Source organism: Rattus norvegicus, chromosome 17 (genome assembly GCF_036323735.1).
Source record: "Rattus norvegicus strain BN/NHsdMcwi chromosome 17, GRCr8, whole genome shotgun sequence".
NCBI classification, from domain to species: domain Eukaryota; kingdom Metazoa; phylum Chordata; class Mammalia; order Rodentia; family Muridae; genus Rattus; species Rattus norvegicus.
In genome coordinates, this window is record NC_086035.1 from 13,662,413 (window position 1) to 13,689,888 (window position 27,476).

Consider the following 27,476-nt stretch of genomic DNA (forward strand, 5'->3'; position numbering starts at 1 on the left):
TGCCGTGGATGCTGCCTCTCCAAGACTCCTCCCTCTGGAATCGCAGCCTTATCCTATGGGTAGAGACCCCGGTGGTAAAGTTTCATGGATAGTTGAGGCACAGTAAGAGACTCAACAGTGACAAGTGATAAAAGATAAGAGATTTGTGTGAACGGTTTCTCTTGACTCCCGGAGTAGGATCGGGAAGATGGCTTAGTGGTTAAAGTGCTCGCCACGAAAGCAAGAGGAACAGAGTTCAAATCTCCAGAACCTATAGATGCTGAGTGAACCCCCTGTAATTCTGACTTAGAAAAGTGGAGATAGGGTCTCACTGGAGCCAACCTGCTAGTGGGACTCTCCTCGTTGGCAAGCTCTGAGTTTGACTGTGAGACTTTGCCTCAAAGAATAAGGTGGATGGGACCTGACATCAACTTCTGGCCTCCATACCCACTGAGACACGAACACTCATGTAGAAGTGCACCATACACACACACACACACACACACACACACACACACACACACATACACACACACACACAAAAGGAAGGAAACTCAAAGGGGAAAAAAGAACCAAGGTGAGCATTTGTGGTATTTTCAGTATGACTAGTCACAGGGTAACTGAAATTGCAGGAAACCAAGACCACTCACACGGGAGCTGGCTTATTTCTTTCCAGCTCACGGTTGGGTGCAGTTGGTAATTGTTTCCGTTGTCTCCGTTGTCGACTCACTGAAAAGACTCAGGGCTCTAGAGCTTTGTCTGGAATCAAGGAGGCAGAGAGGGCAGGAAAGGAGCTCTTAGTGGACACTCAGATGTTTGCCCAGAATGGTCTGTAGGGCTGAGGTCTGTGGTGGGAACGAGGCCACCCATCATATGCTTATCTCCCGTGTGCTCCTCCCTGGGTCACAGCTGGGAAGGCTGCAGGAGCCAAAGCCAGTGGCACGCTGGGGTGACACAGATGTGGTTGTTTTGGTTGTCACTGAATGTGCCTGGCTCTTTTCTCGTTCTGTGACCCTGGCCCACATGGAAGTTTGCTTTGGTGACATGGCTTGTCTGCAGCAGTCTTGGGCTGGGCTGGTGGCTGGGGACATATGGACGCCTGCTTCTGTGGTTGGCCATCTGTGCTGCCTCTACTGTGTACTGTCTCTGGAATTCCAGGGCGACCAGGGCGGCCTGCGGACTTTGCAAAAAAAGTGGACCTCCTTCCTAAAGGCCAGACTGATCTGCTCCAGGCCAGACAGTGGCCTGGTCTTCAACATTCTTCAAGATGTGTTTGTGCTGAGGGCCCCGGGCCTCAAGGAACCTGTGTTCTATGCGGTCTTCACCCCACAGCTGTGAGTTAGCTCCCTTGGCACTTGGGGCCTGTTCACGCCGATGACCCCCTGCCCTCCTGACGCGCTCACGAATTCCCCTCCACAGGAACAACGTGGGTCTGTCAGCGGTCTGTGCCTACACGCTGTCCACGGTGGAGGCCGTCTTCTCCCGAGGAAAGTACATGCAGAGTGCCACAGTGGAGCAGTCTCACACCAAGTGGGTACGCTACAATGGCCCAGTGCCCACTCCCCGGCCTGGAGCGGTAAGCAGGGTGTCAGGATCTGGGGAGGGCTCATCTTTTCTCTGGATCTCAAGGCCCCACGCATGAAACCACACAGGTCCCAGAGCCTCCTAGCAGCAGGTTGCATGGCAACAGGAATCTGGGCGCCGGGCTGAGTGGCTGTTGGGCCTAGGGTGAAGAGTGAAGCTATTCTTTTCTCATTTCTTCTGTGTTGGGTAACAGGTCTCACTGCCTGCTGCCCGGACGAGAAAGCGTACCACCGGGCTCTTTTGAGAAACGGGCATTGCACAATGGCCGGCTTGCTTCATTTTCTGTTTCCCGCAGAGAAAACCTGTTTGTCAGCATAGCCTAGGCCGTCTCCTGAGCCTGCCTGTCAGCTGGATAATAGGAACCATATTCTTTCCTCCTAGAGACAGTAAATTTGTAAAGAAATTTCTAGGGTTGCTGAACGTTGTTGCCACACTGTGAGTGGGCATGGGGCAGGGTGGCGTTTGGATAGCACCCTGTCTGGCTCTTGAGGCTCTCCCAGGTCAGACCTCTCTGTGGGTGTCTAGCCTTGACCCCTGGTTATTCTTACCTGCGCGCTGTGTTCAATGAAACATGGAGAGAGGGGGCTGGGACAAAACAAAAAAAATCTTTCCAACCTTGTTTTCTTTCGTGCTACCTAGGTAGAATTTGGCTCTGTGTGTGTGTGTGTGTGTGTGTGTGTGTGTGTGTGTGTGTGTGTGTGTGTAAAACAATATTTAACAAGCTTCCTTTGGCACACTTTCTTCTCGAGCTCTCTTCTCACAGAAAAGCTGCTAAATGCATGCTTTTTAATTTGAGAAGTTTGCTGAGTGTTTTCATTGACTACTAATTTCCTTCACCGACCCTGAGACAAGTATGTCACGTGACTGTGATTTAAAAATACAGCTCTTTGTTTCTGGGGAAGCCACCTTCGCCCGTTAGTCTTGGGAGAAGTGTGACTGGGGCCCTTCAGGGCTCTTCTTCTGTGCTCCGTTGATGCTAAGTGGGTGTGTCTCCACGGTGCTTTTACCCCACAGTGTATCGACAGTGAGGCCCGGGCAGCCAACTACACCAGCTCCTTGAATCTCCCAGACAAAACGCTGCAGTTTGTCAAAGACCACCCTTTGATGGACGACTCGGTGACGCCAATAGACAACAGGCCGAAACTGATCAAAAAAGATGTCAACTACACCCAGATAGTGGTAGACAGGACCCAGGCCCTGGATGGGACCTTCTACGACGTCATGTTCCTCAGCACAGGTGGGTTCCCGGGTGAGATTGGGAAATTCGCTTAGTCATTTGTGGGTAAGAGCTGGTCTCTCCAGGTGCAGGAAGGCTTGTGACAGGAGAAGAAGTTTCTGAGGCATCACAGCATCTGGAATTCTGAATCTCCGTGACTATCAGGCACCTCAGGGGCTGGTTACTAATGCAGGCTCCACACCATACCTGGGCTGGAGTGGAGTTAAATAGTCCCTGTTGTCCTGGGACCAGTGGGGTGGCCTGGTATTTCCGAATTGGTAGTGGGAGACTCCACCCCTACTGAGACTCCACCCCCTTCTGAGACTCCACCCCTTTCTGAGACTCCACCCCTACTGAGACTCCACCCACTACCGAGACTCCACCCCCTTCTGAGACTGCTCCCTTCTGGGAGCCAGGGTCCGTCCCGCCCTTAACTGCCTTTGGAAGCACAAATCTCGGACAAGTCTTCTGGGATGGTGATGGAGAGCTGGAGCTTGGCAGATGCTAGAGCCCCGGGGGCTACCCTTAGAGCTTCCCAGGTGGCTTGAACACTTTGCCCTCGCTTGCCTGGCTGGGCCCTAACCTCCCCAGTGGAGTGCAACAGCCACCTTACACCGAGTGTGGCTCAGGTGTCAGGGTGTGATCCTGTTGATGAAGGTCATTGGACTCCACCATGGGACAGAGCTGTCCTCTTTTGAGTGAGCGCCCCATTGAGGGGGTGACTTTGAGCGTGAGTGGTCGCCTTCAAGGCTGGAGTCTCTGCTGGTTTCATTTCTGTTGCCGGGCAAAATTAAAACGCCCCGACAGAAGCACACCTAGGGGAAGAGGGTTTATTTGCCTTTTATGTTGGGTATCGTCTGTCATTTTGAGGGAGTCAGGGCAGGAACTTAAGCAGCGAGTCACGTCATATTTGTAGTCTAGAGCACAGAGAAATGAATGGACCCTCGTTGTCCGCTTGCTGTGTCGCTTGCTGGGATACCTCTGCCTAGCTAGCCAGCTCTCTTCACTTAACATTGTCCACGGGATGGTGCCTTCCACAGTGGGCCAGGCCTTCCCACGTCCGTCGACAATCAAGACAGTCCTCCACAGACCTTTCAGCAGACCAAACAGATCTAGGCCATTCCTCAGTGGAGGCTCTTTCCAGACGATTCCAGGTCGCACTAAGTTGTCACTTAAAACTAACCAAGGTGGCGCCCTTGGCATTTCCCTCTAGGACCTCCTTGCTCACCTGTGTTTTGACCTTGCAGACCGGGGCGCTCTGCATAAAGCTGTCATCCTTGCAAAAGAGGTACACGTGGTTGAGGAGACCCAACTCTTCCAGGACTTCGAACCGGTCCTGTCTCTGCTGCTATCATCAAAGAAGGTAATGTGGTCTGAGGGGCAGGTCCAGGCGCTTGTCTCCCTCGGGAGCTTCTCTGTGACTAGGACTAGATAGGATGGTCTCTCAAGGCTTGGCAGCCTCTGGTCTTCCTGGCCCGGGTGAGCTGACCTTTAGACTCTCAGCAGTCTTCCATGGGATCTGAGGCCTGGGAGGAGGACGGTAGAGCCAGGGAGGTTGATGTGCTAAGCCCCTAGAGCTTTTAGGAGGTCACTAACCTGGGAAAATGTCTTTGTGCCGTGAACTTGAAAGAATGCAGACTGTGCTGCTGGGACAGGACACTCATTTTTAAGGAGAAATAGCAGGTCACCCTCTAGAGCTCCCATTGCCACACCATCCTGTGTATCCAGCTGCCTTTGCAGAGGCCTCAGTCATGGTCGCTTGGCTCTGCACTGTGGCTCCCACAAAGCCATGGAAACACATAGATGACCAAACCTGCCCTTGAACCCTTGAAGCCAAGCTCTGCGTCACCTGAGGTTTTCATAAGAAGCTTCAGCCAGGTAGTGGTAGTGCACACCTTTGATCCTGGCACTCGGGAGGCAGAGACAGGTAGATCTCTGTGAGTTCAAGGCCAGCCTGGTCTTCATAGTGTGTTCCAGGCCAGCCAGAACGATGTAGGGAGACCCTGTCTTCAAACAACAACAACAACAACAGCAAATTAACTAATTAAATATTTTTTAAACCCCTGAATGGAGCACAGTGGTTCTTCATACCTATAGTTTCAGACCTTAGAACATGGAAGATCAAGAGTTCAAGGCTAGTCTTAGCCACATCACAAAATCAAGGCCAACCTGAACTAAGTGAAACCCCATTGCAAAAGTCAAGTGATACACAAAAGTCCTTTAGGTGGTGGAGTCTATAGAAAAGGCCCAGGGGCTGGGTTTGGTTCACTGGCTGGAACTTGTTTCTTATCCACTGGCCTTGGGAAGGCCTGGACACCACATTTTACGTCTAGGATAGAGCAGTGAGATTCAGAATGTGGGCTGTCTCCCAGTCCTGATTATGCTATGCTGCCATGTGACCCTGGGCGTCACTGTGTGATCCTCATAAGGTGGTCTCTCTGTGTGTAAGCTTCTCATTAATGTGACTGTGAGCATGTGAGCCTCCTGGGTGCTAAGGACGGGCTTTGAGCAGCACTGAACCCAGGGACAACTAGGAGCAGGATCAGCGGCCACCTGCCCTGCTTCATAGCTGCTGGCCAGAGGTGCTCCCCTCTCCTTGCTAGGACTGTGCTGTAACCCACTGAACAGATGGGTCCAGGGACACACTTATGGCTTCAAGTGTCTCTGATGCCTGCCTCTGGGACACTGCTGAACTCTGTGGCCTGGTGTTACCTTTCCCTGTGGACTGCACATCTGTGGGCTCCATGTCTGCTGTTCAGTTCTCTTTAGGTAGCTGGCCACGGCAGATACCCAGGGCCCATCAGTCTCACCCGTGTGCTGGCCTCCTGCCAGCGCCAGGTACGGTGCTGACCTTGGCCTAGCAACCACATGGTACGCTCCTGTCCTGGAAGTCAGAGCCTTGTATGTGCTAAGCTCTGTGTGGTTACACACGGTGGTGGGGGTGGTATGTGTGTGGAGGGAATGGCCTATTTTTGCGGCTCTGTGCTCACAAATGCAGGCAAATGGGAAATCAAACGGCAGTGTCTCTTGCTGGGTTAAGCTTGATGGCCTTCCGTTTGTTCTTTGCACGACGTTGATAGACGTGGTCACATTGGCCTGCCGGATTCAGAGATGAATGATAAGGAAGTGTCCTTAGCACAGGTACCTACTGTCTGTCACAAGACAAGGCTGGCATTTAAAGGCTCTGCCCTGTGGCTTCCAGCTGCAGTGCTGCGTCACCTACAGAGAGTCCAGGAGAGCAGTGGGGGATGTCAAATTAGGAGTGGGAAGCAGCTGAAGAGGTCTGTTACATGGGTTTTCTCAAGACACAAATGAAAGTCTCTTTACCCCAGGCAGGGCACTGAGGACAGACCAGTCCAGCTCAGCGAGCCAGTGAGTTATGGGGGAGTTAGCTACAGAGGAAGAGGGAGGGTTGATTTACAAGCCCGTGGGTGACTCAGAGGCAGCTGCATGGACAGCCTACCCCAGCATAAGTGACATTCACAAAAGCTGCAGCGAAGGAACTCCCTGCACGACTGGTAGGCAGCTCGGCAGGACAGAGCCCCGTCTCTGACAGCACTTGTGTATTGCTTATATAGCCCTGACGGAGCGGGAGCTTGTGAATCTTATTACTTGTCAGGCTTCCTAGATTTCCTTTACTGAGAGTCTTGTGAGCCTCCCTCCGCCCTCCGGGAGGACACGTTTCAGTTGGGCAGAAACAGGAACAGAGTTGTCTTTTCTCGAAAGAGAAGCTACTTCGGGAGGGACTGCAGTACGCCCCGCCACAGGTCTAGCCCCAGATATGGAAGGGTGGCATCAGATCTGCAATTCCTTGGGTGGTGTTTGAACCCTCCTGGGGTACAGGACACCCTATATTTCCATACGAGATTTCTGTCTTAGTGTGCTTTTTTTTCTGTTGCCATGATAAACCACTCTGACCAAAAGCAGCTTGGAGAGGAAAACGTCTGTTCCGGCTCAAACATCCAGGTTGTAGTCTGTCGTTGAGGGAAGCCAGGGCAGGACCAGAGACCATGGAGGAAAATGGCTTATTGGCCAGCCCTCCTGGCTTCTGCTTAGCTACTGTTTTACAAAGTCTAGGACTATCTGGGTGCCATCCCCCACAGCAGGCTGAACCCACCTACCATTACCTAGCAAATAAGAAAATGCCCCACGGACAGGTCCTGGGTTGATCTGATGTAGGCAATTCCTCAGCCGCAGTTCTCTGCCCCGCAAGCGTGTCAAGGTGACAATGAAAACTAATTTCAGGACACTGTCGTTTAGGCCAGGGAGTCTTTTCCTCCCTGCAGTACTTGAACGCAATGTCTTCCCAGTCTCGGGACTTCCCAGTGCCCATGTCCTCCTTACACCTGCCGTCTGTCTCTCATGCACAGGGGAGGAAGTTTGTCTATGCTGGCTCCAACTCAGGAGTGGTCCAAGCTCCCCTGGCCTTCTGCGGAAAGCACAGTAGCTGTGAAGACTGTGTGCTAGCACGGGACCCCTACTGCGCCTGGAGCCCAGCCATCAAGGCCTGTGTTACCTTGCACCAGGCAGAGGGCTCTAGCAGGTATGAGTATGGTTAAGACTATGTGCGTGTGCCCGGTGCACAGGCTAGAGAGTAATGTGCGCTGTCTTTTAGGGGCTGGATTCAGGACATGAGTGGCGACACGTCCTCGTGCCTGGGTGAGTGGATCTCCTTTGTTTCCGCCCTTGGGTTGGCAAAGTTCCTGGGGCGTCAGTTCCGCGGTGTCCGGTATCCCTGTACAACTCGTTTTCCTCCTCTCCAGACAGAAGTCAAGTGTCACGCAGCAGACCTGGTGGACCTGTGGTCTTTCTCTGTCCCTTTGGTTACAGAAAGAGGGCTCACAGCCACACGGGGTATATCGGTTCACGGGAAAGCATGCCCTGTCCCACACCAAGTTCTTCTGTTCCGCTTAGCGGGGCCCCGTAGACAAAACCCGAGCCTGCTAGGAATTGAGAAGGAAGGAGTCCTTGGGTATGGTTTGATAGCCCTAACCTAAAAACAGCACTCAGGAACAGTGGGGATCAGTGTCATGCTTCGAGGAGCAAAGTCTTACCCTAGAAAGTAGTATCTTGACGCTAGGGAGACGGCTCCATTGGTAGGATCTGAGTTCGATCCCCAGAACCCATGTAACAACTGGGCATTGGTGGTCCATGCTTGTGATCCCAGCCCTAACGAGGGTGAGGCAGGTGGGTCCCTGGAGCTGCTGGCCTCACACAGCCTAGTTGGCTAGACAAGTACCAGAAAAAGACAAAGTGGGGTGGAGGTGGGGAAAACTGCTACCTGAGGGTGACACTTGGTAGATTTCTGGCCTCTTTCTATATAAACACACACTTGGCATCAGATTGCTTTCAGGCTCTCTGTGTAAGGTGACACAAATGACAAAGAATTCATGTTGAGACTTCGGCCCCCTTCCAAAGATAGTCGTCTTGTTTTCTACGTGCAAATATTCCCAAACCCAAAGCGTTTCCCATCTCCCGTATTTCAGACAACAGACACAGTTGTGATTAGTTCTGGTGTCCTCTTGGGGGAGGGGGCAACCTTGCTGATGGCTAGCTGTCAGGGAATAGCTGTCCCTGGTTGCTAGCTGGCCTGCTTCATCCATTAGCAGAAGTGTTTGTCAGCTGACTGGGTGTAGGTGGGGCTGCTGAGAATGCCCAGTCCCTCAGTCTGCTGAGTTCTCTCCAGGGCCAGGGTGAGACTAGAATTTCTCTGAGCTGTCACCAGTTTGTTCACTGTGGTGGGGTTGGAGCTGCTGTAGGGTCACGGATGTCTTTACCATGGTCCTGAAGATGGCACCTGGCCTCCAGTGGGCAGACGTCTCGTGCCGCCGTCCCGTGGGTATTAACCTGTTTTTTGAAAGCAGTTGAGCGATCAGGTGGAGGTGTGTGACGGTGAGCACATTTATTTTGATGTTCCAGATAAGAGTAAAGAAAGTTTCCATCAGCATTTTTTCAAGCACGGCGGCACAGCAGAACTCAAGTGTTTCCAAAAGTCCAACCTGGCCCGGGTGGTGTGGAAGTTCCAGAACGGCGAGTTGAAGGCTGTGAGTCCCAAGTATGGCTTTGTGGGCAGGAAGCACCTGCTCATCTTTAACCTGTCAGACGGAGACAGCGGTGTGTACCAGTGCCTGTCAGAGGAAAGGGTCAGGAATAAAACGGTCTCCCAGCTGCTCGCCAAGCACATCCTGGAAGTGAAAATGGTAGCTCGGATCCCCCCATCACCTACCTCACAGACTGCTCAGACAGAAGGTAGTAGGATCACATCCAAAATGCCTGTGGCGTCTACCCAGGGGTCCTCTCCCCCTACCCCGGCTCTGTGGGCAACCTCCCCCAGGGCTGCCACCCTACCTCCCAAGTCCTCCTCCACCGGCACGTCCTGTGAACCAAAAATGGTCATCAACACGGTCCCACAGCTCCACTCGGAGAAGACAGTGTATCTCAAGTCCAGTGACAACCGCCTGCTCATGTCTCTCCTCCTCTTCCTCTTTGTCCTCTTCCTCTGCCTCTTTTCCTACAACTGCTACAAGGGCTACCTGCCCGGACAGTGCTTAAAGTTCCGCTCAGCCCTGCTGCTCGCAAAGAAAAAACCCAAGTCAGAGTTCTCTGACCTGGAGCAGAGTGTGAAGGAGACGCTGGTAGAACCTGGGAGCTTCTCGCAGCAGAACGGCGACCAGCCCAAGCCAGCCTTGGATACCGGCTATGAAACCGAGCAGGACACTATCACCAGCAAGGTCCCCACCGATCGAGAGGACTCGCAACGTATCGACGAGCTCTCCGCCAGGGACAAACCGTTTGATGTCAAGTGTGAACTCAAGTTTGCAGACTCGGATGCCGACGGGGACTGAGGCCAGTGTGTCCCAGCCCGTGCCCCTCCGTCTTCGTGGAGAGTGTTGTGTTGAACCTATTCAGTAGCCGAGTCTTGTCACTGTGCACCAGCCTCAGTCTTTTGTCCCTTTCTCTCTTGGGTTGAGCCTGTGACTTGTCCCCTTTGTCCTTTTGGGAAACAAGTATCTATTCAAGCCTCAAGTCCCGGCAGTTTTTGGAGCGCTTACTACACACCTGAGCCCTTTGTGTCCTGGGGGAGAGATGGCCACCTCCGTGGGCTGAGAAGAACCACCCCTTCCTCTTCCGCTCCTCGAAGCAGCCACTGAGAGATAATTTAATTCCAGATTGGAAATGACCTTTTTGGTTTATCAGATTGGTAACTTAATCTCCTGCCATCCGGGTGGCACGGACGTTTTTCTTTTACTTCGTTATTTTTTTTAGGATTTGCGCTCCTACTGTGTTGATGTCTTAGGTCATTTTTTTTTTTTTAAGTTACCAGAGGAGATGTTTTGATATTCATGAGAAGAAGAACATTTTCTAGATTTTTTTTTTTTTTTGGTTACATATTGAGATAAAATATGCCTCTGTTGCTTAAGATTCTCAGGGATAGACGTGATTTTTGCTAATTTCTTTCCTGCTGTTCGGAACGTAGGCCTAAAACTGTCTCTTGAGCTCACATACTCACCCTTTCCTTTTGGTGGGTTTTTTTTTTTTTTTTTTTGTTTTTTTGTTTTATTAATCTTACTCATTTCGAAGGATTTTCTTTATGAGCTTTTGTTTTGTTTTTGTTTTGTTTTTTTGTTTTTCTCTTTTTCCTGCCGTACATCATCTACGAGGTGCGTTTTGAGTGAGGGCAGATGGCCCAGTGGCTTCGGGTGGCCCAGTGGCTGTGGGTGGCAGTTGAGCTGGTCCTGTGAGGGGAGGAGGGCTTAGACGCCACGGCCCTGCTGCTTCTCGGCACCTCCTGTCCCGATGGGTGGCGTCTTCATGAGGATCACATCCTGTCTCTGCTGGCTTCCATCTCGCACCTCTGCCCTTGGACTTCCACCTTGACTGTCCACAAAAGACAGAAATGGGCTGGCTAGTTGGGCTCCCGGCCTCGGACGGTGGCCGCAACGTCCCGTGTGGGCGGCTGCCGCTGCAGCCTGACTCCTGCCGGTGTCTTTCAGGATGTGAACGGGTGGTACGAATCTTGACATTTGTTTCTCACTTCCTGTGTATGAAACGACACTCATTCCATGTAGAGGGTGACGGACTCTGGATCCCCCCCTTGTCGTGTAGACACTCATCTTCAGCGTGACCTGGTCCTGCCATTCGGTGTAAACATTTGTGTTTATAAGATTTACTTTGTTTTTATTTTTCTACTTGGAACTGTACATATTTGAAAAAGTACCCAAATAAACCAGAAGCTTTATCGTTGACTGGGCGCAGCCTTGCCTAAGTAGAGGCTGTGTGGGTCCTGCTGTCCTCTGTGATGGCCCTGGCTGGGGGAGTGGTCCTGGGATCTTGTCTTTTCTCATCTCATGCGTCCAGTTTCTTGCTTTACCTTCTCCTTCGTGGGAATGGTTCTGATGACTTCTTCCTCAGTGCCTTCTTTTCTGTCCTCTGTCTCACAGCCTCATCTCCTAAGTCCTTCCCTCCTCCTGGCTCCTCTCTGTCCTGTCTGGGCCCTGACTCATCTTCTCCCAGAAGCCCTTGGTCGGCCTTGGCCTCAGGGCCCAACAGCCGTAAGCAGGTCGCCTTGCTGCCACCCTTCTTGAGTGACCAGGCACAGCGGGTGCAGGCGCTGGGGACCTTCTACCTCTTCTGCCAGGCCACAGGTGAGTGAGTTGAGGGCCTGAGTGTCCGTGGCTGTCTCCTCGCTCTGCCCTTAACAGGTTCAGTTGTCCGTGCTTTCAGCCCCATGGATTCCGGGATAAACTGTCAACAGCGTGAGGCTGTTGCTAGAGTTACTGCAGGGGCCAGCATCTTGCCATAAAGGTACAGGTGTTGGATCTTCTGAGCTTGTAGGCTGCTGTGCTGTAGAAGCAACTATAGATGTAGCATGGGCACTGTTGTATGTCAGAAAACTGGAGTACAGGACAGGAGAGAGCCAGGTGAGAGCACAACTTTCTAACCTGGGTTATGGAGGGAATTCAAGGCCAGCCTGGGCAATTTAGCCAGACCCTGTCTTGGAATTATAAAGTAGGAATAGGGATATATCCAGTGGTAGAATGCATGACTAGCAAAGTACAAGGTGCCAGTCGTGGCATAAGTAAATTCATAAATAAGGCATAAAACCCATAAGGTGGGGGCTTTCTCCCTATGCTATAGAAATACTACATAAGGACATGTACTCTTGAAAGATGCCCAGAGGGGCTAGAGAGATGGGTCAGTGAATAAGAGCACTGATTGCTCTTCAGAGGTCCCGAGTTCAAATCCCAGCAACCTCGTGACGGCTCACAACCATCTGTAATAAGATGTGATGCCCTCTTCTGGTGTGTCTGAGAGATGCCCAGAGCCCCCATCTTTACCCGTGGGCTTTTGGCCTTTGTACAGAAGTGAGGAATAGAGTTGATTTCAAGGAAGAACAAATCCGGTTCATCTTAAAATTGCTTTTGTATTATCAAAGCCATGGAGAACTGTGCTCTGTGTTTGGTTAAATTAGCTCCAGGATCCCAGGGGCCTAAGTTCTCTGCTGTGACTGCAACATGCCGTTGGCAGCTGGTGACCCCGGGAAGGCTGTGGAGGGTGGACAGAGGTTGCTGTGGACCTGTGTACCATGACGTGTCACCAGTGAATACATGCCACTGATTGCCTTTCTGAGTTGGGTACCCAGGCTGCTGCCCCTGGACACCTGAGTTTCAGCCTCCCTCCCCAAGTTTCTGGGTCTCCTGGTGTGTGTCACCGTGCCCGGTGGTCCCCTGGTCTCGTGCTGTGGACCAGGCCTTCATGTAGACACCTGTCTGTCCTTCATATTTTAAGATGAACCATTTAATTATTTATGCCTGTGTTCACCGATGTGAGTGCGTAAAGGTGCAGAAGAGATGCCCTGAAGCCAGTCACACGTGGTTGTACATCACCTGGTGTAGATGCTGAGGGCGGAACCTGGGTCCTCTGCAAGGGAAAGCAGGGCTCTCAACTGCTGAGCCATCTCTCCATCCCTTTCTCGAGTCTTTTAGCCTCAGGCAGTCGAGAGAAAATCCCATGTCTTTTAAGGGGTAAGCCATCACATTTGGGGGAGTGTTTTCAGGTCTCCGGTACTATTAGCCAGGCTTTCTTTCACAGGCATGGGTCCTCTGCTGTGGGAGAGAGTGAATGACTGGGCTTTCCTTAAGGAAGATAAGACATCGTTGTTAAATGCACAGAAAGTACAACATCAGGCATTTCAGCATGGGGGAATTTGAAGCAGGGAGTTTTTTGCTAAGGCGATGGAGAGCCTAGGGGTGATACCAGCATGAGTGGTAGCGAAATAAAACGGAACTCACCCTTGCCAAGCCTCTGAGCCTGCACAACCTTCGTCTACCCTTGCCTGCAGTGCTACTACCCTGACACTCATGAGAGGTACCGTGGGAGGCAGGAGATGTGTTCTTTGAACTTCTTCATGACCTAAGGGAACACTGGAAGCTAGGGCCTGAGGAGCCATGGCTGGGGACTGTGGTGACCAGAAGTACACAGCGTGTGAGTGGGAACTGAAGTGGGAGGAGTATCTTCCTTTCCCAGCCCCTCAGAATGGATTGAGCACAGGCTGGGGAGACAGTGATTAAAGTACTTGCTGTAAGAGTGTAAGGATGGGGTTCTCGTCCCTAAACCCCATGAAGTCCTGGGTAGGCTTGGTAATTCAAACCTTAGAAAGTGGAGATTGGATCCCCAGAGCATGCTGGCCAGCAAGACTAGCCATTTAGCAGTGCTCTGGGTTTGATTGACAGACCCTGTCTCTATGATTCTGATAGCCTCAGGCTTTTGCATGCATGTACACACAAGTGCACACATATACAGTGTCTGCCTTTGTATGCATGTACACACAAGTGCACACATATACAGTGTCTGCCTTTGCATGCATCTACACACAAGTGTGCACACACACACACACATACACACACACACACATACACAGTCTGTGTCTTGAGCTGGCGTGGGACCAAATCCCCTCTCTTGCCCTCTTTTCTCTTGTCTTTTTTTCCACAAACATTTGACCACATCTGGCCTTTCTTTCTGTCCTGCCCTCCACCATAGTACGGCACCTTAAGGAAAGGCTTGGTGATGTGCACTGCTGGTTATGTCTGGGCAGCCTTTGGTGGTGTGGACCTGTAGGGGCCTCTGCTGGCCCTGTGGCTTTGAACTAAACTCCCTGTAAGTTCTGTCTGAAGTCTCATGTCTTTGCTAAGGAGGCAAAGGCAGCTGTCCCAGGTGAGACCGTAGTTGGCTCTCCTAACCAAACCACAGTCCATCCTACATGCCTGGGGTGGGGCATAGCAGGGCAAGGCAGGACAAGTTGGGAGCCTTGACCTGGATTTTTCTTTCTCCTAAAACAGCTGTTTGTATGATTGCCGTAAGTGGCTTGGGGCTGACTGATTAAAGGCCTAGCAAGCTGTTTTTAGAACACGAGACTTAAAGAGAGGGTGAACAGGGACTCTTCAGTTCCTTGGTGTGTGTCCTGGTGCTCACTCTGGCTCTGCTGGTGACACTGAGCTATCTTGGGGAGTCTCACCCCTCCAGAGGGTTGATGAGAGGTCAAGTAGACAGCAAGGCTTTTACTTGGGACTGGTTTGCCCACTCCGGCTCCCACCCAGGGCCTCTATGTCATCTGGGTTGGATGACTGTTTTCACAGGGTATGTATGAGGCAGTTCAGACACCCTGCTCTCTGCATACCCAAGTGAGAGGACCAGGGCATGTAGCATCAGGAGACACAAGAGCTGCCCCAAGCATGGCTCCGGGGAAAGTCAGGCTGCCCACAGCCTAGAGATTGCAGGAACTCTCTTTTAGTGCCAGGAAAAGCAGCAGAATCTCAGGCACTGCCTTCCTCAAGTCTTTGTGCCCGAGTCTGCAGGCCAGCACTGAGGTCCTGGCACACCCGGCCAGGTGCGTGGGGACTGGAGCCGCTGCACTGTCTGACCTTAACTGAAGGTGCTTCCCAGGGGTCCTGACATCACTGGTAGGTTCACAATTATTCTCTCCGGCTGCCATGGGTTAGCATGTATACAGCGCACACCACACTACATATCATCACACATAGGCCATGCCCCACACACCACATCACATACACTACATCACACCCCACATATGCAGTACCACACACACAAATAAACCAGGCACCACACATAACCCCCTCATGATCTCCACTACACACACTACGTACACATCACACATACCTCCCAACACCACACATACAACTACCCTCTGCACACATGACACATATACCACACTTCACACATAACACCCAGTACCACACGCCACATGCCACATACATCACATCTTACATGCCACACCCCACACACACCATGACACATCATACACCACCCATACCACATCCTAACATACATGCTTCCTATGTGTACCACATGGACCATATTACAATACATGTATACACTATGTACTCAGTCCCTAAACACTACACACATCACACAAACCCCATATGTATCACACAGCACACTTAACAAATGGCACACACACACACACACACACACCACATAGCACACAGCAACACCACATCTTACCTACGCCAAATACCTACACAAGTCACACAGGCTACACCATAAATGTACCACTCAGTACCATGTGCATGCAAACCTTACAAATGTAAGACGCTTGGTTGAGGTTCTTTACTCACAGCATAAGCAAATTGCCTTTGCCAAGCGAGGTTCCAGGCCAAGCACCCGTACATTCCCCAGTCCCCTCAGTTGGCTCGTTTTGGGTATGGATTTGGGGCCCCTTAAGAGAGCTGAGGAAATGGGGTGGTGGGAACTATGAAAGCTGCTTCCTCTCCGGGGCCTCCTGGGGTCTGGGCAGCTTCAGGCTCTGGGCTCACAGAGATCTTTGGGGCCCCTCTCTCCCACTTGCTGATGAACACTCATGGAGGCCTCTCTGGATGCCTAGGTGGGTGGGGCTGGAGAAAGTAGAGTCCTTGGTACCTCCCTTTCTCAAGGAGGGCAAGGGCACAGAAAATGGTTTCCCATATCCATGACCTTTAAGAGCATCCTCAGCCACTGGGCCTTTTCCTGGTTCTGGACTTTCAGGGGGTGGGAGTGTTAGAGATCACATGACCCTTATCGTGAGACTCAGGCTGGATGCCTTGTAATGTTTCCTGGAGTATGCCGTGAGGTCTAGGCTGCCTGCTGCTTCAGTTGACTGGTCCATCCTTAACGCAGACGAGATGTCGGCCAGCCAAGGGCATCAGACACGTCCTTGAGCAGGCAGTATCTTTGGTTCCCCAGAGTCCAGAGCCCAGCTTCCTCATTCTGAGGGCTCACTTCATTCCGCAGCCTGAGGAAGCCATTGGTGGCTAAATCATCATCTCTCAAGACCACTGGGTGCAGTCCCGATTACCTGCATGATGAGGTGTCTGGGAACAGGGACAGGGAGAGGGCTTCAAGCTTAAGCCTCCCCTCAAAGGTAACAGACGCTTGTACTTGATCTAAATTCCAGGCTGGCAAGGGCCAAATGAGATGCCATGTGGGCTAGCAGCAGGCTGGACTAATGGCATGTGACCGCTGCTGGGGAAGCTCATGATCTGAGGCTCCAGTATGAGAGAAGCTCCTAGGGGAAAAAATTATGCTTAAAGTTCTGCCTGGTTCTAGACTGCTAATCTCTCTTAGGTGAAACGGAATGGCAGAGTAGGACCCTGAGGCTGAGGCAAGCTTTGAAAGAGCCCTTGGGGTCAGAGTGCAGGCTTTTGGGAAGTGCCCAGCCCATGGGAAGAGGTGGGTCAGAATCCTTCCTGGGACTATTAGTAGCCATTGACTTGATGTCGGGAAGAACCTGTGTGTGTGTGTGTGTGTGTGTGTGTGTGTGTGTGTGTGTGTGTGTGTGAAGTTAGTGGCCAAATACCTGACAAGGCAACTTAAGGGGAGGTTTTAATTGTGGTTCACAGTATGAGTCCACGAGGAACGCAGCAGAAGCATGCTCCTGTAGTCAGGGAGCAATGGTGCAAGTTGGTGATCAGCTTATGGTTTGACACCCCTACCCCAGGGCGGGGCATCACTGTGTAGCCTTGGCCAGCTTGGAACTATGTTCCACTTCCCAGAATCCCTCCTGACTCTACTTCCTGAATGGTGGGATTAAAGGTGTGTGCCACCTCGGCCAACTTCCCAGGCATGCCTAAGGACACATCTCCTAGATGACTTTAGATCCTGTCAAATGGACAATGTCACATGAAGATATTCGAGGCCGGCAGCACAAGACAGAAACAACTGTTAGCTTCAGTGAACTCCTAACTGGGACGTGGAAAGAACTCTGGGAACCCTGTGGGTGGGATATGCCTGGGCAGCTGTGACACCTAGGTCCAGTTCTGGGGCCACCACCCAGTGCCAGAGGGCACAGCACTGAGGGGTGGCACTGCCCACTGCTTTTAACGCTCCTTTTCCCTCTCTTTGATTCCCGCAATCAGAAGGAACTGGATAGTTAAAGAACCAACAGAGAGTAAGTACCTCTTCACCTCTTTCATGGCTGACAGTTGTGGCACTTTTAACTTTACAGGCACTGTGGTGTGGGGTTTGTGGCCAGTGTGGCCTACATGTTTCTACCTCGCACCACAAACTTGATCTCTCAGGAGCTTTGCAGTTGAAGGTTCCTGTTCATGGGATTTGGGGATTGGCTCCAACTCAAGCCAAGTAGATTCCCTGCCGGAGGGTTTGGTGATGAGACTTCCTCCAGTCCTCTGTGTTCGCGACTGGAGTTAGTGTCCCACGTTCATTCTTTGGTTGTAACACCTCAAGCATAAGTTCTTCCACTTGGATTGTAGGTTGATGCTCGCCTGCAGAGGAATGGCTAATGCAATATGGTTCCATGAGAAGGCACTGAGTACTATGCAGAAGGAAGTGCTTGGCCCTAAGATCTGCAGCTAACACCCAGGATCCTACCCGCTAGGAATCCAAATCCACAAAGCTACACCTGTCCTGGACCTATACAGGCTCCATCGTGCCATTGTTCCCTAGTCAAACTGTTTCACAACTATTTAAGTAGTGTCTGCGTAGTATTAGGTATTCTAAAAAATCTAGAAATGATTCAAAGTCTTCAGGAGGAGGTACATGTAGGTTTTCTGCAAACATATCTTTCGATGTCCTCAGGGATCTAGAACTGAGGCCCTGAACATACTAAGAGATGACTCCCATTGTGCTCCCCAGTTGATGGACATCTGTACTCGGATGTGCATGCGTACGCATGTAGGTGTGTTCGTGGATGCTTGTAAGTACGTGGAGGTGTCAGTGGCCAGAATTGAAAACACTTGAGTAGAAAGCAAATTGTAGAATTTCATTTTAAGTCTACAGGTCTTGTCTGTTGGTCTGCAGCCAGATGGGTAGCCACGGATGCTTCTGGAGCACCTTTGGAATGTCCGTCAGAGACTGACACACTCCTGGCCTTGAGGACGTTTGCTTTTTAATTTTTAAAATTTATTTATCTGTTTAGAGACAGAACCTTAGAATGGATCCCTGGCTAGCCTGGAATTAGGGCATATATATCTATCTATCTCAGGTTGGCCTTGAACTTATGGTCAACCCTCCGTCTCTGCCTCCTGAGTACTGGGCCTATAAGACAGGTGTGCTTCACCACACCCAGCTCAGTCCTTCTCAATGGCTTTTTTAATTATAAAAGTAACATTTGTATTTTTTATTAATAAGATCTTGGAAACATAAATTAAAAATTCAAGGGGCTGGAGAGAGGGTGCAGCAGTGATTAAGAGCATTTGGTTTTGGAAAGGACATGGGTTTGATTCCCAGCACCCACATGGTGGCTCACACTGACTGAGCTCCAGTTCCAGTGGATCCAATGCTGCCTCCTCAGGCACTCCATGTTTGTGGTACATTGATAACATGCCAGCAAAACACCATACACACAAAATAAAGCCAATCCCCAGGCTGCGGAGGTATTTCAGTGGGCAAAGCACTTGCTGTGAGGCATGGGGACCGGACGTTTGGTCCCAGCATGCACCTCATGTCTGGCAGGCAGTTCCAATAGACCACCTATAATCCCAGTGCTCCAGAGGTGGGAAAGGGAGATCATGGAGCCAGTTTAGCTGATCCAATGAGATCATGGTTTAGTTGAGACCCTGCTTCTATTTCTAGTGACAAGCAATAGAGGAAGACACTTGATTGACATCAACCTTCAACCCCCACATATATGGGCACACCCTAGCACACCCTACATTCTGTTAACCCTCTGGAGCCCTGCCAAACACTGTGTACTACATGCTTTCCATTTCGTCTTTTTTGAAATCAGTTTTTCTCTGAGTGTTGTGACTGTCACTGTAGTGTCACTGTAGCCACTGTAGTGGCTTTCTACCACTTGTGTGCCCCCCCCCCCCCCGGACATTTCCTAGTTGTGACTAACAGAAACAGCCTGTGGCCCTCTAGTTGCATTACTGCCTTGGATTCATCCCTGGGATTGTCCGGTTGTGGGTGTACTTGGTCCAGCTTGAGAGGAAAGCTTGTGACAACACAAGTAATTGATGAGGGGACCAGATGAAGATGGACAGATGCCAAGGTTGGTGAAGTGAGGAGACTTCATGACTAAAGTAATGAACTAAAAATCTCTCCAAAAGTCCAGTCTGAGGGGCTGGGATCCTGTTTGTATAATGATCACCTAGACTGCACGAAGCCCTAGGTTAGATCCTCAATACTTTGTCAACTTGTTCAGGGGTGCAGGCCTATGACCCCGGCATGTGGAAGGTGAAGGCATGGGGATCACAATCTCAAGGTCATCCTTCGCTACATAAAGATAAGGCTAGCTTGGGCTACACTGAGATCCTTTCTTAAAAAGAAAAAATATATCTCCAACCCGTGATTAAGAAGTCCAAACTCCCTGCCTAGCACCATTCCTTCCCCAGGGTAAGTTTTCCCACCCTTGGCCACCCACACACCCTGGCCTCACAGCTGGGGACAATGCCAGGTGATTCTTAAGAGTTCCAGGTTCTCCTTTGGTTGTTGGGTTTTTTGTTTGTTTTTTTTGTTTGTTTGTTTTGTTTTTTCCTGCTCAGTGTTTGAGCCCCTGGTGGAGATTGCTAGCTCCTTTCTCCCCTGATTGAGTGTCTCTCATCAAACCAGCCTTCCATTCCTGGCTGGGCTGGCATCAAGGGAACCTAAAGACCCATCCTCATGAGGTGTTCTGGTCAAGCAGGGGCTGCCCTTGGGGATTCGATGTGCTTTTGCCACGTTAGGTCAGGTGACCTCAGCTCATCAGGAGGAGAGAGGTTGAAGGAAATGTAGGCACCGTCAAGAACCAGCACCCTCAGCAAGAGATGCCCTTGTTCATGCTAGTGGGGTGCTCAACTGGACCCAGGCAGGTGTGTGTGTCTGTCTGTCCGTCCGTCAGTCCCTGGCTGGAGGGTCCTGGCCTACCCAGCTCAGCTTGGTATATCACATACCTGGCCACAGTAGCAGACGAAATGTAGCATAGCACCACTAGGCTGGTTTAAACCACCATTGGGCCATCTTCAGTCAAATCCCAGGTAGGGCCAGGGAGTGAAGCAGGGAGTTTAGCTGCTTTGTTTTGCCTTCTTCCTGGATGGAGTGCAGCCTGTCCTAGCGTGGCCTGAAGCGCTGTGGCTCTAGGATGAAGTCTGAGATCCAGACTACACATACTCATAAGTCAGCGCTAACAGGGTGGTGACCTGTTGCCATCACAACTGGTTTTGGCACTGTGACCAGAACTCAACCTTTCTTTACAATTCCCTAGAAATGAAAACCCCCCAGACACCCTATAAGGAATTAAGGATCTGAGGTTCGCTCTTCTAGTTTGGGTCACAGAATCTCTCTCTTCTGTTGGATGCCCCTGCTTTACCCACTTGCCAGGACCCTGTGTGTCAGACAAGTTGAGGTCCCCCACAGGGCCCCCTTGAATGGGATGTAGTGGAATTAGTGTGAATAGTGTGGTGGAAACAGGTGGCCTTAGTCTTCATCTATTTTTTTTTTTTTAAGACAGAGCCACACTATGCACAGAAATCCTCACAGAAATCCTCTTGCCTCTGCCTCCTGAGTGTTGGGATTAAAGGTATATGCCACCACACTTGGCTATTGTCTTTATCTTTTCAGTAATTACTGTAAAAACAAAAAACAAAAAAACCTCTAAGAACTGGGCATGGTGAAGTAATACACACATGGAATCCTGGCATTTGGAGGGTGGAGCCAGGGATCAAATATACCCTCAGAATGTGTACCACGCCTCCGGATACTTGCTGGGTACTTCACTGGGTAAGGGGTGTACAGTGCAACAAGGAACCAGGGGTTGAGGTCTTGTGTTCTCAAAGGCACAGGACATTCAAGTGTGTTCTGACTCAAGGCGCCTGGCATCAAGAGGCCTAAGAGGAGGTGAGGTCTAAGGGTGGGTGTGGCACTTTGTGGTTTAGCCCTTCCAGGAGAGACCTGGTACAGAGCTGGAAGCTGTCCTGTGTCACTGCTCATCTATTTGGGACCAGGATGGCCCTTCCTTCAGGCACCTCCCTTGAGTCTCGGGTAGAGATGTGGAGAGAGTCCATGTGCCCACAGGTCCAGCAGACATCCGCTTCATCTGGGAGAAGAACAGGCGTGTCCTGGAGACATGTGTACCTATGCAGACCCATGCGCTGCCTGATGGCAGGGCCCATGCCCTCAGCTGGCTTCGGGACACCATCCAAGAAACCACGGAATACAGCTGCTCTGTCCTCTCCTCAGCAGGGAACCAGACCTCAAAGGTTCACGTCACTGTGATGAGACATGGTAAGTGCAATCCATGTCAGCAGCGACCCTTCTAGGGCCGGTTGTCACTGTGTAGACAGTCTAAAGACACTGACGTGTAGCTTCAGTTTGAGGAGTAACCTATTTGCCTTGTGCTGGGGGAGACTTAGCTTTTCACTGTTATTAGTAGACTGATGTACACATGAGCACACAGGCACTACAAACACCCACACACAGCCGTATATATGCCGTATGTATGTATGCCTGCATATATACACACACACATACTGTGGATGTCATGTGATTACATGTACAGACCACTTACACCGCACACATACTGTATACTGCTTGCCTCCCACTTTCCTATATGGCGACCTAAATTTATGTTACTACAAGAGGCTGGGAAGAGGAGGCTACTGATGAAGTGCTTACTGTGCTGGATGCATTTGATTCCCAGAGCCCAAGTAAACTGAGTACAGAGTTTGTGAGGCTCAATTAGTAAAGCCAAGTGAGTGACCTAGTTGGATCCGAGACCCATGTAGTAGAAACAGAGAACTGACACCAAGTTGTTCTGATTTCCACGCACAGGTGAACATGGGTGTGCACTTTTTCTTTTCTTTTTTTTTTTTCTTTTTTTTTTTTTTTCCGGAGCTGGGGACCGAACCTAGGGCCTTGTGCTTGCTAGGCAAGTGCTCTACCACTGAGCTAAATCCCCAACCCCGGGTGTGCACTTTCAATAGAAGAATGTAACAGTAAAGTCTGGGTGTGATGGTACATGGCTGTATTCCTATTGCGAGGGAGGTAGAAGCAGGCAGATCCCTGGGCTCACTGGCCTGATAGCCTAGCCCAGACAGCAGGCCCCAAGACACAGGCAGACCTTGTCTCACCAAACATGGGGGATGGCTCCTGGGAAATTACATCTGGGATTGATCTGACCTCCACTGTGCGTGCACGGGTACACACACCCCTTCCCTGTTCCACTTCCCATGTGGTGTACCTCTGCTGATTCCCAGTTGCAGGACACTCAGTTACCAAACACCCTGGCTTGTTATCACAACCTCAGCTGTCTCTCAGAGCCAAGGTGCCACTTTTGGATGGCTGTTTTGAAGCAGTCGCTCATGCTGCAGCCTAACTGGCTTTCCTGTGAAGCTCCCACCTCAGATTCCCGCGTGCTGGGACAGGATGCAGCACACCTGATTGGGGTCGCTTGTCACTTGGGGAGCAGAGTTCTGTCTTCATGTTGGACCAAGGGTCTGACTTCCTGGGTGTTCTTTCATTGAGTGGCTGGTTTTTATACAATGTCTTGAGGCATGTGTATGGAAGCAAACCTTTTGAAAGCTTGTATCCCTTGAGTGTTAGTTTGGTTGAGTACCCAGGCTTCCTGACACCACTCTGGCACCTGAGGGCCCAGTTTGCTGGTGCTGGGCCCTTTACCTGAGACATTCCCCCACTTTTTTGAGAGTCTCACTATGTATTTGTCACTTGAGGCCTTTTTAAATTTTCTCTGGAAGCTTCTTTTCTCAAGCAGGGATAATTCAAAATGGCTTGGTCTTTGTACACTTTCCCACTGGCACATTAACTGAGTGCCCTTGCCCGCCTGTTCAGGGGCATTTTCTTGACTGTGTTCACTGTTCTCCACCTACTGTTCAGGATCTTTTCCAAGCTGTGAGAATTGAGCTGCTTCCGTAAGGCGATGTTTTCTTTCCTATCATCTCTTAACCTTTCTAGTTCCTCATGCATTTTTTCATCCTTACCTTCCAAACTATTGGTTCTTTTAGAAATGGAGTTTTTGGCTTTATTGCATTTTGCTGGCTTGCTGCTGCAAATCTTCTCTTTGCTTTACAGAATAGGAACAGTCCTCATTCTCCAAAATTTTCTTCTCTCCAAGTTGCCCTTTTCAAAGCATGGGATCTGGACCAAGTAGCATCGGCATGGCTTGGGGCTCACTGGGAAGCCAGTGGTCAGAACTACAGGGGTTCTGAGTCAGAACTGAGGCCCCTGCACATGTTGTGCACGGTGCTGATGGGACAGGCTGGGGCTCAGCTCTTCTCAGTGTGAGCTACAATCCCCGCCTTCTCTTGGCTCTTACAAAATGCAAGGTTTGTCTCCGCAGAGCTGGGACTCGGCATCAAAACCTAGCAGTAGCCCAGACTTAGAATAGCTTAACAGGGCACTGCAAGGCTTAGTTGGGTTGAAAGAGGGCAGGGCTTCCTCCTTTCAGTGTTGAATGTCCACTTGAACTGTCTGCTGTGTACCCAATCCAGAGACCTTTTGTTCTACACTAAGGCAGAGGGAAAGTTGTCACTGGTAGGGCAGTCTTTGAAGCTGTACACACGTGACCGTGTTACTCCTCCCACTCCCCATATCTAGAGGACTCAGGTGCTGTACCACAGCCTTGCTGTGAAGCTGTCTTGGGACAGCAGCTGTGTCTCAAAGCTTCCCATGTTGCAGGTCCCCTGGCAGCTTCCTCTAGTACTCTCTTCATGGTTTTACACACACACAGTAAAAAGTTCCTCCACTGTCCTTTAGTGGGTTCTAGAGAAAACAATTCACCATCCACATCTGAGCAATGGCCTGATACTTGGCAATCAGGATGAATCAGTTATCAGAGGGGCCTGTGGCTTTCACATTCTCACCTGGAGTTAGGGCAGCACTAGCAACAGCTACAAAATCACCTTGACAATCACGGGGAGAGGCCCACCCTGCTCACTTGTGCTGTCAGAATCAGTGTGCAGGGTTCCCAAGGATCGCTGGAAGAACTGGCTTCTCCCCCTTCCCTTTGGCTAGCAGGTCTGAGCTTCAAGTAGGGGTTGCCATGACACTGAATGAACTGGAGCCTTCACACTGGGTGGGTTCATGTTCATGGGACTATTTCTGACGTTGGCATAAGCAGCAGTTCAAGGACACGATGTTATCTCACCCTTGCATGCAGTTGGGTTGTTTTCAGAATCCAAGAGAAAGCACACTTAGGGGACCATGAAGAATGAGAGGTGAGGGAAATCTCCCCCAACCCCCAAACCCATAGCCATGTTGGCATCCTAAAATCCTACCAAGTTAGTAAGAGCTATGCTGACATTTGAGCTTCCATACCTGCCCTTACTGAAGGGCCCAAAGGCTCACCAGCAAAGTGGGGGTCTCTGTCACCTGTCACAGCTATGGGAATAGGGCCTTTGCCATCTAAAAAATGACAGTGGGCAGTGGGCTACAGAATGAGTTCAAGGCCAACTAGATCAACAGGGCCAAACTGTCTCAAAAATAACCAACTAGTAATGAAATGTAAACTCCACAGCTCCCCAGAGCTCTGCTGTGGCCCCTTCAGGCTACTGAGGGATTCCCCCAGGGGGACAGGCTGCCAGAGCAGAACTGGGACTCACCCACCCACACAGCCTACAGTGTGGTCCTGATGGACAGTGTGCACCAGTAGCAACCTGGGGGCTGCAAAGCTGTGACCTTGCTTCTGCTTGTCTTCCAGAGGCACTACAGCAGGAAAAGTGGAACCAGGAGCTTGCTGCATGGCGCCTGGTGGCTGGGGAGCATGACCGGCTGATGCAGGGCTGGAGGAAGGCATGGGTATGTACATGGCCACCAGGGAGCTTCCGCAGGTAACCGCTATTTTGCCAGTGGGCTCCTCTGACTTCCTCTCAGCCTGTAGACAAGTTCTCCTTCTCTATTGCCCTGTGGGAATTCTGCGCTGTTACTGAGGCTATCAGATACAACAGTGGTGTAAGAGGAGAACAAAACACGTTTTAGGTCATGCCCAGGCCAGGAGCTTTGTTCTAGGTCCTAAGGCTGCCCTAGTCCCTGGCAGGTCTCCTGGAACTCACTGTTTTCATGGGAGCAGGAGACTAGCTGCTGTGGAAGACCATGGAGAGGTGGGTTGTCACTACCTCTAAGCTTGTGGAAGAGAAGCTTCCTCAGGAAGGGTGCCCTCACACAGGCTCAAGTCAGTGTGCTGCCCTTCCGCCAGGATTTACCCTGGGATGAGCTGCCACACACAAGCAGGAGTTCGAACCTTGGGAAAGCCTGAGTATGTGGTTAGATAACTGCCAGGCTGTCAGTGAGCACTGCTAGTCCCCTCTCTCATCAGAGCCCAGACAGATCTCCCTCCAAGGTCGCCTTTGACACCAGGAGATGCCAATCATCTTAGTCATTGCCCACAACCCCTTTCTGAAGGCAGGAGCCTGCCTAGTCAGCAGGGGCTCACAGAACACTTGTTTGAAGCTAGAGCCCACAGTGCTGCTTTTGAGTCCTTGGAGAAAGCTGGATACTTTAAGCCCCCGGGGCTTGGGGCTAGTCTACTAGGCCCAGAACTCAAAACCACCTGGTGTTTGTTTCTCAGGAAAGCTGCAGCAAGGATACCTTCTAGCCGCCTGAGACAGCGCTCAGTGGATCCCACGTGACCTCGTTGGCAGCAGCTGCAGATGTACGTGGTGAAGGCACAGCACCCACAGCGCCAAGCTTCTGTGTCTTGGCTGGCTCCATACAGCGTTTGCCACAGCCTGAGTGTCCCTTCTAGAGGCTGGGAATCGCAAGGCTTGAACTGCACAGGCCTGAGACAGAGAGCAAGACCTCCTAACATGTAGCAGAAAGCTAAGCCTGCCTGGCAGACAGGGAGCTGAGCTGTTTAGGAGGCTCCCCCCACCCCACCCCCAGCAGATGACAGAGCAGTCCGTGAAGGCTAACCCGATGGCAGCCACCCTGCATTCTTCCCAGGACTTCATGCACTCCTGCTCCTCCCCCAGGGTCAGCACAGCTAACCTCGCTCCGGTTCTGCTGATGTGGCCACCCAGGAACAGGTTGATCTACTGGGATAGGAGAGCTGAGACTCCACATGAGGATATTTTGCCTTAAACCTTGAGTGATGATGAAGTTGCTCTTTGCTTATCTCAGAACCCAAGGCTATTTTCCAAAGCACAGTGCTTCCCACCTGTTCACTCTGTCAGCGCTCCGCTTCTGAGGTAGAAAAGCCAAACAGGTCAATTATGCAAATCTCCTGGTGCCGTATTAAACTGTTTTCCAGTGCTGAGTTAGCATGTCTTTAGGTCTATGTTACAGTCGGTCTTTGAAGCTTGTGGGTGTGTGTGACCTGGGGAGGTGTGGCCCAAGACCTGCTGAGCCTTTAATCTTGGCAGACATGTCTCTTCTTGTCAATCATAAAACCTAAAACTCTGTTCATAACAAAGCCACGCCCTTCTATGATACCTGGAGACACTGCCTTGCTCAGCCTGCAATGTCCCTTGTTTCTGGGACAATGAATCAGGTGAGCTTCCAGGTATGGGGTTAGCTGCAGATCTGGTAGGGACCCTGATGGTCATGTGTGCTGTCTTCTTGTCTAAACACTGCCCAGCACCTGTTCACCTGACCAATGCACCCTGACCATGCTTGCAGCGCCTCACACCCTGTGACAATTTCCTTGTAAACTCTTTCCACTGGTTACGGCTTCAACCACAACAAGCTGCCCTGTCCCTTGCCTTGTCAATGCGTCCTGTATTTTCCATGAAGACTGGATATGTCAGGACCTGTCTGACACAAAGCAGTCATACACTGAGGTGGCAGGGGATGATCAGGCAGAAGTAGATTTAGTAAGATTCCCTGTTCAGCTGCAACAAAAGTGGGCACCTGCCCTTGTGCTCAGTCTGGTGCTCATTCCTGGGCACCCCTGGCACAGTGGGGGCCAAGGGGAGCCTAACTGACTCCAACCAAAGCACTGGCCTCACGGGAGTGCCAACAGTGACGGCACAACCAGGGCACCCCAGGACTCCTGTATGGGCCAGGAGCCTGGATTAGCATCGTACCACAGATGAGGCACTTCTGAGCAGGAAGTCCTCAAATCACGAGTCAGTTCCAACCAGTTTGTTTTGTTTTTTTTTTTGGTCCTATCAAATTTCAGAATTCTTGCTGCTGAATGTAGCTGACAGAGTTCCTTAAAAGATCCCTATAAATTTATGTCTAAACTTGCTATAACCAACTTATGGCCTACTGACATGAATGGTTGAAAAGAAAGGCTGTCCTGTTGACCTATTCC

The 27,476-nt window shown here is 50.9% G+C and overlaps 1 protein-coding gene across 19 annotated transcripts in view; it reads left to right on the forward strand.

The window, feature by feature from the left end:
- The window catches only part of Sema4d (semaphorin 4D), a 106,805-nt gene extending 80,328 nt beyond the window's left edge, over window positions 1–26,477 (forward strand). For 8 of the 19 annotated variants that reach the window (XM_039095639.2, XM_039095643.2, XM_039095642.2 and 5 more), the window contains 7 exons: window positions 1,138–1,313; window positions 1,399–1,555; window positions 2,578–2,800; window positions 4,027–4,142; window positions 7,150–7,322; window positions 7,395–7,438; window positions 8,699–11,025. In XM_039095639.2, the coding sequence (XP_038951567.1) occupies window positions 1,138–1,313; window positions 1,399–1,555; window positions 2,578–2,800; window positions 4,027–4,142; window positions 7,150–7,322; window positions 7,395–7,438; window positions 8,699–9,624 (1,815 nt within the window). In that variant the 3' untranslated portion in view covers window positions 9,625–11,025. Of the gene's footprint in view, window positions 1–1,137; window positions 1,314–1,398; window positions 1,556–2,577; window positions 2,801–4,026; window positions 4,143–7,149; window positions 7,323–7,394; window positions 7,439–8,698; window positions 11,026–11,220; window positions 11,425–17,190; window positions 17,224–21,283; window positions 21,494–24,923; window positions 25,022–25,790 lie in introns of those variants that run through there. The other 11 variants (XM_039095650.2, XM_063276351.1, XM_063276350.1 and 8 more) reach the window with 8 other exon arrangements.
- Window positions 26,478–27,476: the final 999 nt, after the last annotated feature.